Source organism: Schistocerca piceifrons, chromosome 3 (genome assembly GCF_021461385.2).
Source record: "Schistocerca piceifrons isolate TAMUIC-IGC-003096 chromosome 3, iqSchPice1.1, whole genome shotgun sequence".
In the NCBI taxonomy this organism is placed as follows: domain Eukaryota; kingdom Metazoa; phylum Arthropoda; class Insecta; order Orthoptera; family Acrididae; genus Schistocerca; species Schistocerca piceifrons.
In genome coordinates, this window is record NC_060140.1 from 916,273,765 (window position 1) to 916,292,011 (window position 18,247).

At 43.9% G+C, this 18,247-nt stretch overlaps 1 protein-coding gene across 1 annotated transcript; it reads right to left on the minus strand.

The window, feature by feature from the left end:
- Window positions 1-239: 239 nt before the first annotated feature.
- On the minus strand, window positions 240-5,903 carry LOC124788234 (cuticle protein 18.7-like). The gene is made up of 2 exons (XM_047255417.1): window positions 5,749-5,903; window positions 240-1,095 (listed from the first exon to the last, which is right to left on the minus strand). Exons 1-2 carry the CDS (start codon window positions 5,758-5,760, stop codon window positions 367-369), a joined length of 741 nt encoding a protein of 246 aa, XP_047111373.1. The 5' UTR covers window positions 5,761-5,903; the 3' UTR covers window positions 240-366.
- Between the last annotated feature and the right edge of the window lie 12,344 nt (window positions 5,904-18,247).

Sequence of the window (18,247 nt, forward strand, 5' to 3'; positions counted from 1 at the left end):
GCAGTAAAGAAGTAAGAATATTTCGCAAGTGGAAGAAGCAAAGCGGTGACTACATGAGTCCATCAGCAGAGGACTCATGATTGGTTCAGGTAGATCCCATTTTCCCTGTACCTTCCAAGTTTTAGTTGCCGAAGGTTAAAAGAGAAAAGGATCTCTCATAAGAATGTCATAATGTACCACACAGTTTCATGAATTTTCAGGTGTTTCTTTTTATAACTGGAAATAATTGAAATCTACTCTTTCTCAAGTAATTGAAAATGTATTTATAACTTATGATTTACATATGTACAGAAACATGATGGCGCGAGCGTGAGATGATTGTTCCAGGGTCATTATCTAAGGAGCACGTTCGTGTAGGCAGACAGTTCAGCCCAGCAGGTCACCGTTGCGGACCTTGGCTTCTACGTGAGCGACGACGTTGGCCACCTTGCCAGCAGCTACCTCAGGGGTGTCCAGAGGCACACCGTTGGGTCCGATGACGATGTTGGCCGGGCCATAGGCGGCGTAACCGGGATGGACGGCGGAGTAAGCGACAGCTGCAGGTGCAGCGGCAATGGCGGGGGCAGCGTAGGTCCTAGCAGCGATCACGGCGGGGGCGGCGGCGATGGCAGGCGCGGCGTATGTCCTAGCAGCGATCACGGCGGGAGCGGCGGCGATGGCAGGCGCGGCGTAGGTCCTAGCAGCGATCACGGCGGGGGCGGCGGCGATGGCGGGGGCGGCAGAGACCACAGGGGCGGCAGCAACCACAGCGGCGCTGTTGACGATAGCGTCGCGAGCCCTGGTCTCGGCGACGGCGTTCAGGTGGGCGGCCTTGGAGGCAGCGACCTCAGGGGTGTCGAGAGGAGTGCCGTCAGGGCCGATGACGATGTTGGCGGGGCCGTAGGCGGCGTATCCGGCGTAGTTGGGGCCAGCAGCCACGACTGCAGGGGCAGCAGAGTAGGCCACTGCGGGGGCGGCGGCTGCGATGGCGGGGGCGGCGGCGTAGGTGTGGGCCGCGGCCGCGATGGCGGGGGCGGCGGCATAGCTGTGGGCGGCGCCCAGTCCCAGGTATCCGGGCTTCGCCACCGCCGCGGCCAACACGGCGCAGAGTACGACCTGGAATTGACAGTTATCGTGTCATCATTCGTCATCCTGATATGGATTTAAAGTGGATCCAGTGGCTATATGGTTCGATTACAGATGTTTCCAAGGACTGTACTGTGATAGGAAGACAAGGTATGTGGATAGTATACAATACATGCAGGAACCAAGAAGGAACGATAAGAATGGAACACCAAGACCGAGGAGGTCATATTATAAACACTGTAAGACAGGGATGCTTCCTTTCTCCTACACGATTAAATCTGTACATCGAAGAATCAATGACGGAAATAAAAGTATGAGGACTGAGATTAAAACTCAAGATGAAAGAATATGAATAAGTAGACTCGCTGATGATATTGTTATCCTCAGTAGAAGCAGGGAAGAGTTACAGTACGTACTGAATACTGTAGAATGAACAGTCTACCGAGTATAGCGAATGGATTGAGAGGAAACCAAAAAAAGATAAAATTCATGAGGTGTTGCTGGAATGAATTCAGTGATACACTTAGCATCAGAATTGAGAACTATGAAGTTGACGAGGTTTGGCAGCTGGAAGCGATGAAGTAAGCGAAGAGAAGGAATTCTGTTACCTTGAAAGAAAATAATGTACGACATACGAAGCAAGAAGGACAAATAAAGCAGAGTAACGTAGACTTAGACTGTACTCATGACCGAAATAAGACTGCTAGTACCAAACAGTGACCTTAACTGACGAATGATTGAGATAGCTACTCAAAAGAAAACCGAAAGCTCGGTTTTGGAAATGCTCGCATCTACAATGTCCTAAGCTGAGGCTGTTCTGTACTCGCATCCAGTTATATCACTATCCAAACGTACTAATATCTTCTGCATATCCATTACACAGCCTACATGAAATGATTTATGTGTGCGCATCTAGACAATAGGCAAAAATGTTACAAAAGTTGTTTGTATCATAGATGTAAGTGACGTATGAGATGTAAAGCATAAGGCAAAAGAAGAAATTTAGTAGTATTTTGTACTATTACATCTGACTAGATTCGGATTAATGGAAGAATTTTAAATGCAGTGATGCTGCAGTATGTTAATTGCTAAGATAAAACAGAAAATGTAGTGATACCATTCAAACGAAGAAGAAATCCATATAAATCTCGACAGAAAGTAGAGTGCAGATATATGAAAATAAGATTATGAAGACTTGCTAGGTAACACGGAAAAGAAATAAAACAAAGATGCCAACAGGAAAATGTTTGTTCCTGTAGGTGGTGTGAATTAAAGGAACCACTGCTAAGGCTTTAAGAAGTAGATTTTTTGATCGTTAGTCTTCTGACTCTTATGATGCGACCACCGTGATTTCTTCTTGCGTGCCAGTATCCATCTCAGAGTACGACTTCTATCCAAAGTTCTTAGTTGTTACGTATGTAATTCCTGCTTCTACACATTTTAACTTCTACAATATTTCTAGGACCGTGAAAGCTATTCCCTTATTTGATATCACATATTCTATAATTTATCGTAGTTAATGTTTTCTATATGATCGTTTCCTCCCTGATTCTGCTGCGAACTTCTTCATTCCTTATCTCAAGTACAAAGTTAATTTTCAGCTTTTTTTTTGTAATACTATGTCTAAAACTCTTCGATTAACTTCTTCCTAGCTTTCCCATCACCCGTAACTCCATACTCCACATGTACATTGCTGACAAACTGTAGATGTACACAAAGACTACAATAAGTGAAATAGATTATGCAGTTTCCTTCAGAATTTCACATTGTTCCCCTGTTGCTTTGTTTCATATGTTCTACATCACATCAGAACTCTTTCATCTAAAGACAGTTTTGGTTGCCAGGCGTAGCATGGTCAGCTGCAGGTGCTGCAGCGGCGGATGGAAGGTACAGCCTAGAACGGACGTTGTATTCGACAGGTTTTAGGCGTGACCTTGTGGCCACTGTAAGTGCTAAACTATTTTCTTATAATTTGTTTGGAGAAAGTGATTAATATATTAGCGAAAATCTCTTTATTAATTATTATTATGATTTATACTGGCAACCTATCACTTACGAAGGTATAAGGCTATGTGCGAACATGACTCTGAAGTAGCAAATATCTTTCTAGTTTCGCAGACAAACGAAGATTCGTTACTTAGATACTGTCTTCTTCACACCTTCGCATCAGTCGATCGCAATGGAACGAACAGCAATGATTGATTAGGCTAACGACGCAGTCAGATTCAGCACCGTGTTGTAGGACGATACCAGATTTTACCTGATTTCGCAACAGTAAACACGGGTACTTTGGATGTTAGACGGCTATGAGCACAGGGTGTTTTGCAAACAAATTCAGTGGCCTAAAGACAGTATACGACATTTGTATGGTAGCGTACTTGCTTTCGAATCAAAGCTATGTTTTCTTGTACTTGCTTATACAGTCAGATTACGGAACAACGTAGAAGTATGGGAAAACCGACAGACAGTTCTTATCAGGTAGTGACTACTACAATGTTAGGTTCCCAGTTATGGTAAGGAAGGTATTAAAATGTTATGAAGAGTGACGTGTTTCGTGGACGTTGAGATGAAAAGAATAACATTATTAAGTAACAGATGTCAAAATAAAAACTGTTATTAAACTGTTCACATTAAAATGTGTAACAGAGAAAGATAATGTCATGAACAAATTTAGAGTCTAGTTGCTAGGATGATATTTCGGTATGGTCTATGAGAATGTATAAAAAAAATGGAGGACAGGTAGTTTAAAGGGGAATCTCTAAAGGAGGGACGGCGTCATTTGCACAAATTTCTGATGGATAAATTTTGAGAACTTCTGTTCTAAGAACACTGCACAATCATTATGATACTGCCATCGTATATCTTACGTTCCACGCGGGATTAGCCGAGCGGTCTAGGGCGCTGCAGTCATGGACTGCGCGGCTGGTCCCGGCGGAGGTTCGAGTCCTCCCTTGGGCATGGGTGTTTCTGTTTGTCCTTAGGATAATTTAGGTTAAGTAGTGTGTAAGCTTAGGGACTGATGACCTTAGCAGTTAAGTCCCATAAGATTTCACACACATTTGAACTTTTTTTTATGTATATCTTACGTAGAGACCATGAGAGTAAGATACGAGAGATTTGGGGGCGAATGTCGTTGTTGATGTTGCTGTGTTCAATCGGAAGGCTGGTTCGATTGGCTCTCCACGCAAGTTTGTCTTGTGCAAGTCTCTTAATCTCTGTATAGCTACTGAGCCTACATCCACTTGATCTACTTACTTACTTTAGTCAAATCTAGATCTCTGTCTACAGTTTTTATCTCCTCCGCTCTTACCTCCATTACTAGTTTAACTATTCCTCAGTACGTCTCCTATCAACAGATCCTTTCCCTTAGTCAGATTGTGCCACAAATTTCATATCTTCCCAATTTAATCGAGTACTTCCTCATTTATTTTCTCATTCACTCCACTGATTTTGTGCATTCTTCTCCAGAACCACATTTCCAAAGCTTTTATTCGTATGCAAACTGTTCCTCGTCCACGTGTCAATTGCGTTCAAGATCTTATTCGATAGACGTTCAGGAAAGGCTCCTTAAATGTTAAATTAATGTTCGACATTAACAAATAACTCATTTTCAAATATCTTACTCTCGGTTGTGGAAATCTGAGTGTTATGTCCTCTCTCCTTCTGCCATCGGCAGCTATTCTGTCGCCCCAGTAGCAAATCTCATCTACAAGATTCAGTGTCTCATTTTCTAATCTAGTTCCCTCAGCATTACCTGACTACTTCGATAACATTTCATTACCCTTGTTTCATTTTTGTTGAAATTCGTGTTATAGCCTCTTCATAAGCCAATATGTGTTCCATTCAAATGGTCTGTCCTGTTCAACCGATCTTGCAAATTCTTTGCAGTCTCTAGATTGGCTTTTCCATTCCTCACTACACGACTCTACCACGACAGAAAAACTCTGGTAGTAGTAAGGTGTAGCATCAGGCACTGTTCAGTGTCTTGCAGAGTATACAGGATGATTAAACTGCCGAACCGCGCGACAGCTACGGTCGCATGTTCGAATCCTGCCTCGGGCATGGATGTGTGTGATGTCCTTAGGTTAGTTAGGTTTAAGTAGTTCTAGGTTCTAGGGGACTGATGACCTCAGAAGTAGAATCCCATAGTGCTCAGGCCAATTTAAACCATTTTTGATTAAACTGCGCCTACCAATGTGTTTTATGCAACCTGTAATGCCTTGAAATACCATGTACATATTTACATATTGTCACGCTCACTACACGCAAACTGTTATTCTAGCAGAAAAAAATTAACAGAAATTTTTCTAGGAAGTTTAAGGTAGTTAAATTTTATACTTCGGTACATTTTCGCTAGAGGCCGTAGCTTTATAATTATTCCAGGAAAACGCACGAAAGTGACCTTCAAACATGTTTTCACTTCAATAAAGTGGAACTGTGGACTCATGGAAAAACGTACCACACTACAGAATTCAGCAACATTGCCTACAAAAGGGTCCTGTTAATTTTTTTTCTGTAGGGCTGATCGTTTCCACGTAGCGGGATAACAATATCGAAATCTTCCAAGGTATTTTGAAGGCGTTGCGGGTTGCATAAAACTTACTGGCAAGGGGAGCTGAATACCGCTGCGTGTGTACAGGCAGATGCAGAAGACATTGGTGGGCAGTCTGAGGCGCCACTTACCAGGACCTTCATGCTGAGGAGAGCGTGTGGCGTCTGCAGCTGCTGAACTGTGGCTTCTTCAGCGCGCGTCACGTTTATATAGCGCGCTCGTCCGGCGTGAAAGGGCCGCGTCCTTCTGCCGGATCGGCCAGTTGGGCGGCCCCGGGTCTCGCAAAAACGACGACGACTGCCCCAGCCGCCTCTAGCGGCGTGGTGCCCACTTAATTATTTATTCCCGTAATTCCGGTGACGCCGACATGAGGGTTACGGTGCAAACCTCGCGGCTGGCCGGCCGGCCGGCCGGCGTAAATTGGACCCCGGCCTGGCTGGAGTCGTGCTCGCCCAAGTACCGCCCTCGCTCAAGGCCGGAATGCTACTTGTGGAGTGATTTCCACGGCTGCTGCACTTCGTCACGGCACCCAGTCCACTTGTTGCCAGCGCTGTCTCATTAACGTGAAACTTCAGGTGCAGCACTGATATTCCAGCTCGTTACTGCATCGGACTTGATCGTGTTTGGAATAGTTTACCACTTAAATGTATTACTAGAGATCGCTACAAATTTATTTGTGTTGATCGTAATATAAGGAAACATTATGGCATACCAAAAATCAAGGGCAAAGACATACGTAAACTCCTTCATTGATTTAAAAAAAGCATATGATTCGATTGATAGAGAATCTCTATTATCACTCCTGGAAGATATGGGTTTGGATAAGAAAACAACTAATATTATAAAAGCGACCCTTATAAATACATTTTCGAAAGTTAAATTTATGAGCGAATTATCGGAACCCTTTGAAATAAAAACGGAAGTGCGACAGGGTGATGGGATCTCACCGTTGCTGTTCAATTGTGCGCTTGAGAAAGTAGTCAGAGAATGGAACACAAATATTAAGAGTGGTGTAAGACTGGGCTGCAAAAAGAAGAACCTTAAAGCAAATTGCATTGTTTTTGCATATGACGTGGCCCTGTTTGCTGAAACAATGGAAGAAGCACGGGAGCAAATCCTAAGCAAAAGAAACAAGCAGCTAAAGGTCTTCACATCTCGTTTGAGAAAAACTACGATATTGACAAACATCAAGCACTCATGTAAATATCTCAAAGTTCAAGAATAGATGATTGAAAAGTAAAAGAACTCAAATATCGAGGAGAATGGATTAGTTGGAATGCTGGGGAAAGCAAAGAATTGGAATCGAAAAATAATAAACTTGAACTGGCCTTCCAACCAAAGAAAAAAACATACAACAAAAAATCCCTTTCATGGGGGTCCCAAATTACACATTACAAGACAGTGATTAAGCCAGAAGCACTGTATGCAGCAGAAAAACTGAACATGAATTTCAAAGGCCAAATGGAGAAACTTGAGCTAAAGGAAAGAAAAATTTTAAGAACAATCATACGGCCAAAATTTCATGACAATAAGATTATATACATCAAAAATGAAACTCTCTACAACAAAACTGAAAAACTTTCAGATACTATGACAAAAAGGAGAATAAATTTTTATGGTCATCTTCTCAGAATGAATTCCAACATATTAACTAAACATATCTTTGAGTTTTTACGTAACCGCAAAAAGAAACCCAACTGGTTAAAAGAAACTGAGAAAGACCTACTAGAATTAAAGATTACCGAAATATCACTTGTTGATCGAACAGCTAAATTAATTACTAAATATGAAACATACGGTTCCAAAACAAATCTACACAAAATTCCAAACCCTTCATCTCGGAAGAAGAGAGGAAAAGAAGATCAGAAAGAATGAAGAAATAGTGGGCCCTAAGAAAAGAACAACGCACAAAGAAATAATTGATCCAGCGTACCCCAAAGAGAGTGAAACGAAAGAAGAAGATAAGGAACCAGTTCGATAACACGTCTCAGTTTTTCAACGACCATCTTCAGTTCTCCAAAAAGCAATGGGAACCGATTATGAACATCGAAAATCACATTGGGTAAGGCTCGGGGTACAACAAAGTATTCTTTTTGTAATATTACAAAATTAAGACAGGGTAACGTACCGCAGCTTCCAACATCACTGGTATCGTTTATCTCATTGTGGGCCGTAACCAATAAGGGTGCACTACGTACAGAAAATTGTCCAATCATTCAATACGTGCTCACCAGAAGATTGGCTCTTGTGCGTCGCTGTGCACCACCAGAGAACCGTTTCCCGATTCAACAATTAAGTACCGTGTAAAGTAACCCAATTACAATACAAGTACAATAAGAGAAAGCACATTTAGATTTCCGGTTAATAGATACAGAATAAAACAAATGAGGAAGCATATAACTTGTTAAATCTTACCTACTTGAATGTTACAAGAGATGTCACTCTTATTAAAATGTATAGTCAATAATAAATTAATTATGATGATGATGAAGTCCCATACTCCTTGATAGCGCGCAGGGGACGATGCGGGAGACCCGCACCGCTGTACTAGGCAAGGTCCTAGCGTTGGTGGTTTGCCATTGCCTTCCTCCGACCATAATAAGGATGAATGATTAAGACGACACAACAATACCCAGTCATCTCGAAGCAAGTGAAAATCCCTGACCACGCCGGGAATCCAACCCGGGACCCGTGCTCGGGAAGCGAGAATGCTACCGCGAGACCACGATCTGCGGACTAAATTTATTCGGACATACGAAAGAAAGTATCCCCAGAAAGAGAGTCAAAACGTGGAAATTTAAACGCTCCGTAGGTGAAGCAGTTAAAACATTGAAGCTGCTAAAACCACAATAGTAAATATAATTCGTTGCTGCTGCGGTCGCCGGTTCGAATCCTGCCTCGGGCATGGATGTGTGTGATGTCCTTAGGTTAGTTAGGTTTAAGTAGTTCTAAGTTCTAGGGGACTGATGACCTCAGATGTTAAGTCCCATAGTGCTTAGAGCCATTTTAACCATTTTTAATTATAATTGCCGACACTAGAGTTCGAAAAATACATAATGTAATCATGTATACAGAAAATGAAAATATTACGAAGGCGAAGGAGTAAAACTAAACGGCCAAAGAATCTGTTGATATCCACAAGTACACTGTCTCAGCCGCCTGCTACGTTGAAGGAAACAGTTCTTCGCTTCCTACAGCCATAGCCCGCCGAGGAGCACTTGCGAATCAATTTCGAGGGACCTAAGGCTTACTGCAAAATGTGGGTTCATCACAAATATTGAAAAAGTAAATGACGTAATTACGTTTCTTGTTAAAGTTTTATGTCTGACCCTAAATAATAGACGCATCAGTAGAAGACAGACGGAAATAGCTCCAAACAGATACTACTTGAAAAAAAAACGTAAATCAGTAACAAACTACGGCGTGCACACACTTTATCCAACATGTAGACGTCACTACAGATATTCGAATTTAGGTTATTACATCTTCGATATGCCTGCCATCATTGGCGATGATGTGGCACAGATGAATAGTGAAATTCTGCACGACCCGCTGAAGTGTCGGAACACCGATGCTGTCAGTGAACCCCTGAAAGGCTGTTTTCAGATCAGCAATGGTTTTCGGGTTATAGCTGTACGCCTTGTCTTTAATATACCCTCACAAAAAAGAGTCGCGTGTGTTCATACCCGGAGAATTGGCGGCCAATCGAGAGCCGAGCCAGTGGCCTCTGGGTACCCCAGAGTAAGGATGCAGTCCCCAAAGTGCTTTTCCAGGACACTAATCACTCTCCTGCTTCGATGGGGTCGAGCTCCGTCATGCAAGAACCACATATTATGAAATCAGAGTCACTTTGGATAATAGGGATGATACCATCTTCCAAGACTTCCACGTGCCGTTCGGTAGTCACTGTGCCATCAAGCAATATCGCGCCGATTATTCCTTGATTGGACGCTGCACACCACAGAGTCACCCATTGAGGGTGAAGAGATTTATCGATCGCGGAATGCGGATTCTCAGTCCCAAAATGAGTCAGTTTTGCTTACTGAACGGTGGTTCGTCGTTAAACCAAACCATACAGCGCATACTAATTCCCATCATGGCCCGCGGCCAACCGTGTACTTTGAGCGCCGTAACGCAAACCGTTCAGAAGTTATGACGATTTTGTTTCATACAGCTCAATAATTGTCACCCTGTATTTCAAAACTGTAAATAACGTATATCATGCCATTACAAAGAGCATGTCTTCCTAGCCGAAATTTAATGTCCTCCGTTGCGTTTTTCCGTTTATATGTGAACGATAATCTCAAAACCTTCTGTTGGGATTCTGTTATGTCTTTCACAAATGCAACGACTCACGGGGAAAGTATGTGTATATCACTACATATAATAGACAAATCGTCCAGCAGTAGTTACTGAGTGCTACCCGTGTGAAGCCAGGGCGAGTCACTGAGACTCGAACTCGGGACCTTTGCCTTTCGCGGGGAATTGCTCTACCATCTGAGCTACACAAGCACGACTCTCGACCCGCCCTCACAACTTTACTTCCGCCAGTATCTCGTCTCCTACCTTCCAAACTTCAGGAGAGCTAGTAGAATGTAAGATTAGCTACACAATGTCAGTAAGAATTGCACATTCCCTTAGTGAGGATTACCATTGAACCCCCCTATACAAGTAAAATAAACATGGAGAATATGAGAAGTAACGCATTCGCACATCGAAATGTGGCTTCTGGAATACAGATGTAGGTGTACAACAAGGATGGCAGGTCGAACCGGCCTATCCTTGTGTGACTTACTGACGACAACTTCAACATTAGGATGGCTGCCCACTCCTTAGGAAAGCGATTCAACCTCTCAACCACATCACTGCCAGTTGTTGATGTTTAGAACCTTGCTACAACATTTAATTTATTGCGTCATTATATTCAGCTACTTGTTGTAGTATCTAAATTTCGTTACTGCTTTTAAGGTAACGCTTAAGTAAGGCAAATAACCATCGATTTACATACCTCAAGTTCTATATTATATTTATATTCTGCTTAAAAAGCTAATGGTTGGTTCAACTAATATGAAGATAGTAGAGAAATAATTCGTTACGGAATTATCTCTGTCACCTTCGACCTCTTATCCCTGCCGTGGTTGACCAGACAATTTTGTTGACACTGGTTCGCAAAATTACAAACACACATACACACACACACACACACACACACACACACACACACATGCACACGAAAGCAGCACCGGAAGTGTTGTGGAGCTATCCTCATCCATGAAAGCTTCCGGCATCCAACATTTGTAGAGAATTGTCGATGCTGCATCCAAGACCTGCACAACCTTCTCTATAGATTCCACAGTGTGTTCAAGACGATTGTGGTCGTTTGACCTGTAAGCCAAAACTGAAACGTAATGTGCATGGAGTACGTTTCCTAATTAGTGCTGCAAATTGACTCTGGTGTGCTGCAGATAAAAAATAAGTTCCCAGAATGAGATTTTCACTCTGCAGCGGAGTGTGCGCTGATATGAAACTTCCTGGCAGATTAAAACTGTGTGCCCGACCGAGACTCGAACTCGGGACCTTTGCCTTTCGCGGGCAAGTGCTCTACCAACTGAGCTACCGAAGCACGACTCACGCCCGGTACTCACAGCTTTACTTCTGCCAGTACCTCGTCTCCTACCTTCCAAACTTTACAGAAGCTCTCCTGCGAACCATGCAGAACTAGCACTCCTGAAAGAAAGGATACTGCGGAGACATGGCTTAGCCACAGCCTGGGGGATGTTTCCAGAATGAGATTTTCACTCTGCAGCGGAGTGTGCGCTGATATGAAACTTCCTGGCCCAGGCCCAGGCCCAGGCTGTGGCTAAGCCATGTCTCCGCAGTATCCTTTCTTTCAGGAGTGCTAGTTCTGCATGGTTCGCAGGAGAGCTTCTGTAAAGTTTGGAAGGTAGGAGACGAGGTACTGGCAGAAGTAAAGCTGTGAGTACCGTGCGTGATTCGTGCTTCGGTAGCTCAGTTGGTAGAGCACTTGCCCGCGAAAGGCAAAGGTCCCGAGTTCGAGTCTCGGTCGGGCACACAGTTTTAATCTGCCAGGAAGTTTCATATCAGCGCACACTCCGCTGCAGAGTGAAAATCTCATTCTGGAAACATCCCCCAGGCTGTGGCTAAGCCATGTCTCCGCAGTATCCTTTCTTTCAGGAGTGCTAGTTCTGCATGGTTCGCAGGAGAGCTTCTGTAAAGTTTGGAAGGTAGGAGACGAGGTACTGGCAGAAGTAAAGCTGTGAGTACCGGGCGTGAGTCGTGCTTCGGTAGCTCAGTTGGTAGAGCACTTGACCGCGAAAGGCAAAGGTCCCGAGTTCGAGTCTCGGTCGGGCACACAGTTTTAATCTGCCAGGAAGTTTCAAAAAATAAGTTGTACATGTTCGGCAATAAAGGACAATCGAGTAGTATCAACTTCCGTATTAAATCCTGTGTGAACATATCCCATAAGAGAATACCTCAAAAATCGACATGAATGGTGCCCGGGTGCTTTTTGGCTTACTCATAGCCTTCAATTGTAGCAACGTGCACCAACATGGGCCGCCCCAAAGGATGATCTTCCACTCGGACTGTCTCCAATGAAGTTCCTACACCCATAGTAACCCATGCATCTCATGACGCGTTACGACAGAGCCGGCTGTATGTTTCTTGTAGGAAATGCGTCCCTTCGATTAGATAAACAGCTTGAGCAATTCACGACCTAATATTTCTCTTTTGGCTCGCTGCAATCAATGGAGGCTGGTCGCACGCCGTTTCTCTTAAGCCCAAATCGTATCATGTAATAAATCTTGGAGCCACTTTTACTGATGTGAGCAACAGCAAAATAAAAAAGGAACAGGAAGTAAGCGGTAAACAAATTTTTAAAAGGAAAGGTAAATATGTGAAAAAGATAATGGTGTTGTCTACATTACGACAATTTGAATTTTAACCAGATGTTTATTTTAAATAAGTTTAAAACTATGTGTAATGTTAGCTACTCATTAGACTAATAAATTAAATAAACAGTATTCAAACCAGTGAAAGAAATATGTTTACGCTATGCCAGCAGAGCATTTATATACAGTAGAAAGAGTAGACTAACCGCACAAGGCCATGCATTATTAGAATTCACAGCGAGATCTAAAGTTCTTTATCAAGAGATTTATTGTGACTAATTTCGAACAAGTTCATCCCTGAACTGAAATCACGCAATTCGTAAAAATCACTAAGCTTCACAGCCGCATATAAACGCTTAAATAACGACCAAGTTCGCATGGTTGTAAAACAATCACTGAATGCAACTTGAAAATTGTACGTCCAATCAGAATTCAGCCCCGAGATATTTACAAGCATTCAACATCCGATTACAATATTTTATAAGTCCCACAAACATAGTCTGAATCCCAGCGTCGCTCTGGCCGCCCAAACACGACACAAGACCTTACCAAACTGAAGAACACCGTCCAAAAGACTACACGAGTCCTGCTCTGCATGCTTATTTAAATATTCGGCCAGATTACCACTACAGTAACCATCATAAAACCGCAGTTCTATCGTTTTGAGATTAAACTTAATATAGGCAGATATTGTAATACGGAATAAATATTCATTCTCAGTTTACAACATCGCTATAGAGTGCTTTTACATTATTATTAGCTTATGTGAACATATATATGGCCAACAGCCTTGCCGCGGTGGTAACACCGGTTCCCGTCAGATCACCGAAATCAAGCGCTTTCGGGCTGGACTAGCACATCGATGGGTGACCATAGGGTCTGCTGAGCGCTGTTGGTAAGCGAGGTACAATCAGCTCTTGTGAGGCAAACTGAGGAGCTACTTGATTGAGAAGTAGCGGCTCCTGTCTCGCAAACTGACATACGGCTGGGAGAGCGGTGTGCTGACCACGTGCACCTACGTATCCGCATTCAGTGACGCCTATGAGCTGAGGATGACACGGCGGCCGGTCAGTGCCGTTGGGCCTTCATCGCCTGTTCGGGCGGTGTTAGTAACTTAGAACACATTTATGACTACTTCGACACATCTGTCACTGTGGCGTGATTCTAATCAAAACACCGATTTTAAATACATTAAAAACATTGACTAATAGTTACTTAACCGTGATAGTCAGTTGGCTAAGGAAGCGGGATAGTCATAGCGGTCCGATGGCATATACTGATATGGAGTAATGTTAGTTCAGGTATGTCTTTGCATTAAGTAAATTGTTTGTAATTATTTTCTCATTTGTGTAATTGTAGGACTTACTTGTCTTCATGATTGCTGGCAGGCACAATACTACCACAGATCACCTAACCGGAGCGCCGCCTGAGTATGAGTCCTCCCCTCTCCCCCAGGGAAACACCCCACTGATCGCTGCTTATTAGTGCCTATCTCTCGCTGACAGGACCAGACCTGGCTCGTATAGTTTGGCCACAGTACGGCCACTTACTGGCCACAAACCGCCCATTCAAATATCCAGCGTTCACACAAATACCTTTGCGAGCTAGTCGCTAGTAATGTCACAGCGTAGCGACCAGAGGTACACGTGTAGGGTGTTGGTTTATCTACACAACAACGAGGCGGCCTTTCTGTCAGATATAAAAGTCTGCCGTAATCAAACGCGAACCATATTAACAACAGGTCGTTTTCCACAAAAGTCTGGTGGTGAGATTTTTCCGACAATCGAGCTACTCACGATATACTTCTTGCTTCTAATATGGACATCCAGGAAGATGGAGTGTGACGAGTGCTGATCACTCACAATCTGGATAAGATAGGATTTGGTGCTGTGACTCATGAAATATTTCTGGTGTATTGTGTAGTCCGTGAGGTTCCGGGCTTGCAGCCGGAGTATGTCGACATCTTGCCACGGTGCTTTAGCAGAGCATCACTCAGCCATCTTCAGATTACTTTTACTCATAATTGCTGGAAGGTGAAAATGGTACTGATGTCTTACTTCTCGCTCATCCTACGCTCTTGTGTCAAACCGGTGACCAGTACAAGGTATTACAATATAAGTTGTAAAGCGATACGCGAACCACGCTATTCCGACACTTCCTTGCCTTGCATCTACAAAACGTGGTACTAACGTGATCCCTCCGTTTATGTGGAAGAATTCATGCACATTCTATGACAAAAAAGGAAGTACCATTTATGAATTATCCGAATGGGACGGAAATTGGCAAATCTGATTTACATGTACCGACAAATATAAGACTACAGTTTCAGAAAGAATAGATGTTTCTGAAGCGGTACTAGCATTGCGCCTCACTGACGAAACTCACTAGTAAACAACATGAATGACAACTGCTGTTGGATAATGAATTGTTCAGTTAATTACAAGTTACTATCAACATTACATTGGTCTTTATTTTTATTTTTTATTTGCATACGCCAACTTTTGGGCATAAGAATGGAGCAAATCAGGGTTTTATTTCAATAAACGTAGTGCTGGGTAACACTTCCTGGTCCTTTCCATGATCCTCCTCCCAGGTGTAATAGCGTGAAGATATGTGAAAGAAATAAGAACTAGAAGGGTCTCTGTAGCTCCACAGAGTGGTAGTAGGGCAGTAGGCTTCTGAATGCAGAAACTAGCCAGGCTCAAAGCAGGAATGGGCTGTGATGCTTGAGACAAATCAGTTTGGCTAGAGCAGAGAAGGCACCGGTCGGTCATCAGCCAATGAGAGCGAGAGATTCAAACAAGTAACGTTGGGTCTGGTCACGAGACCTCTGCAACGTTACTGTTAGCTGGAGCGCGCTGGAGAGAGGACGAGCCGCAGAGGCGCTGCGGCTACAGTATGGCAATAAGAGGTAAAAATACGTCTGTAGGCGTTGCAGTTAGTCTAAGTGCACAAGTACCGAACGGGGCAATAATGGTTTTAATTTTGGCAGATTGAGAGCTTCTCTAGGTCGTAGCCATAACGGCTTTGTACTACACTACTGACCATTAAAATAGCTACACCAAGAAGAAATGCAGATGATAAACGGGTATTCATTGGACAAATATATTATACTAGAACTGACATGTGATTACATTTTTACGCAATTTGGGTGCATAGATGATGAGAAATCAGTACCCACCTCCGGCTGTAACTACGGCCTTGATACGCCTGGTTACTGTGTCAACCAGAGATTGGGTGGCCTGCACAGGTACAGCTGTCCATGCAGCTTCAACACGATACCACAGTTCATCAAGAGTAGTGACTGGCGTATCGTGACATGCCAGCTGCTCGGCCACCATTGACCAGACGCTTTTAATTGACGAGAGTTCTGGAGAATGTGCTGGCCAGGGCAGCAGTCGAACATTTCCTGTATCCAGAAAGGCCCGTACAGGACCTCCAACATGCGGTCGTGTATTATCCTGCTGAAATGTATGGTTTCGCAGGGATCGCATAAAGGGTAGAGGCCGGCCGGTGTGGCCAGGCGGTTCTAGGCGTTTCAGTCTGGAACAGCGCTACCGCAACGGTAGCAGGTTCGAATCCTGCCTCGTGCATGGATGTGTGTGATGTCCGTAGGTTATGTAGGTTTAAGTAGTTCTAAGTTCTAGTGCACTGATGACCTCATATGTTAAGTCCCATAGTGCTCAGAACCATTTGAAACATTTGTTTTAAGGGTAGAGCCACGGATCGTAACACATCTGAAATGTAACGTCCACTGTTCAAAGTGCCGTCAATGCGAACAAGAGGTGACGGAGAAGTGCAACCAATGGCATCCCATACCACCACGCCGGCTGATACGCCAGTATGGCGATGACGAATACATGCTTCCTATGTGAGTTCACCGCGATGTCGCCAAACACGGATGCGACCATCATGATGCTGTAAACATAACCCGGATTCATCCGAGAAAATGACGTTTTGCCATTCGTGCACCCAGGTTCGTTGTTGAGTACACCATCGCAGGCGCTCCTGTCTGTGATGCAGCGTAAAGGGTACCCGCAGCCATCGTCTCCGAGCGGATAGTCTATGCTGCTGCAAACATCGTCGAACTGTTCGTGCAGCTGGTTGTTGTCTTGCAAACGTCCCCATCTGTTGACTCAGGGATCGAGACGTGGCTGCAGCCATGCGGATGAGATGCCTGTCATCTCGACTGCTAGTGATACGAGGCCGTTGGGAACCAGCACGGCGTCCCGTATTACCCTCCTGAACCCACCGATTCCATATTCTGCTAACAGTCATTGGATCTCGACCAACGCGAGCAGCAATGTCGCGATACGATAAACCGCAATCGCGGTAGGCTACAATCCGACCTTTATCAAAGTCAGAAACTCGATGGTACTTATTTCTCCTCCTTACACGAGGCATCACAACAACGTTTCACCAGGCAACGCCGGTCAAGTGCTGTTTCTGTATGAGAAATCGGTTGGAAACTTTCCTCATGTCAGCACGTTGTAGGTGTCGCCACCAGCGCCAACCTTGTGTGAATGCTCTGTAAAGCTAATCATCTGCATATCACAGCATCTTCGTCCTGTCGGTTAAATCCACCAGAAACAAACGCAAAATAATTTTATTTAAAAAAGCGGATTACGTGTCACCAGAAGCTTTCCTAAGAGACAATCTCCATTCCTTCCGAACTGACTTTGCAAATGTAGACGAGATGTGACTCAAATTCAAAGATATGGTAGCAACAGCAATTGAGAGATTCATACCTCATAAATTGGTAAGAGATGGAACTGATCCCCCATGGTACACAAAACAGGTTCGGACGCTGTTGCAGAGGCAACGGAAAAAGCATGCGAAGTTCAGAAGAGCGCGAAATCCCGAAGATTGGCTAAAATTTACAGACGCGCGAAATTTGGCACGGGCTTCAATGCGGCTTGCGTTTAATAGGTTCCACAACGAAACATTTTCTCGAAATTTGGTAAAAGGTCCGAAGAAATTCTGGTCGTATGTAAAGTAAACATGCGGCAAGACGCAGTCAATACCTTAGCTGCGCAGTGCCGATGGTACTGTAACCGACGACTGTGGCGCTAAAGCGGAGTTATTGAACGCAGTTTTCCGAAATTCCTTCACCAGGGAAGACGAATGGAATACTCCATAATTTGAAACACGAACAGCTGCTAGCATGAATTTCATAGAAGTAGATACCTTAGGGGTTGCGAAGCAACTAAAATCGCTTGATACGGACAAGTCTTCAGGTCCAGATTGTATACCGATTAGGTTCCTTTCAGATTACGCTGATACAATAGCTCCCCACTTAGGAATCATATACAATCGCTGGCTCACCGATAGATCTGTACCTATAGATTGGAAAATCGTGCATGTCGCACCAGTGTTTAAGAAGGGTAGTAAGAGTAATCCATCGAACTACAGACCTATATCATTGACGTCGGTTTGCAGTAGGGTTTTGGAGCATATACTGTATTCAAACATTATGAATCACCTCGAAGGGAACGATCTATTGATACGTAATCAGTATGGTTTCAGAAAACATCGATCTTGTGCAACGCAGCTAGCTCTTTATTCGCACGGAGTAATGGCCGCTATCGACAGGGGATCTCAGGTTGATTCCGTGTTTCTGGATTTCCGGAAGGCTTTTGACACCGTTCCTCACAAGCGACTTCTAATCAAACTGCGGGCCTATGGGGCATCGTCTCAGCTGTGCGACTGGATTCGTGAT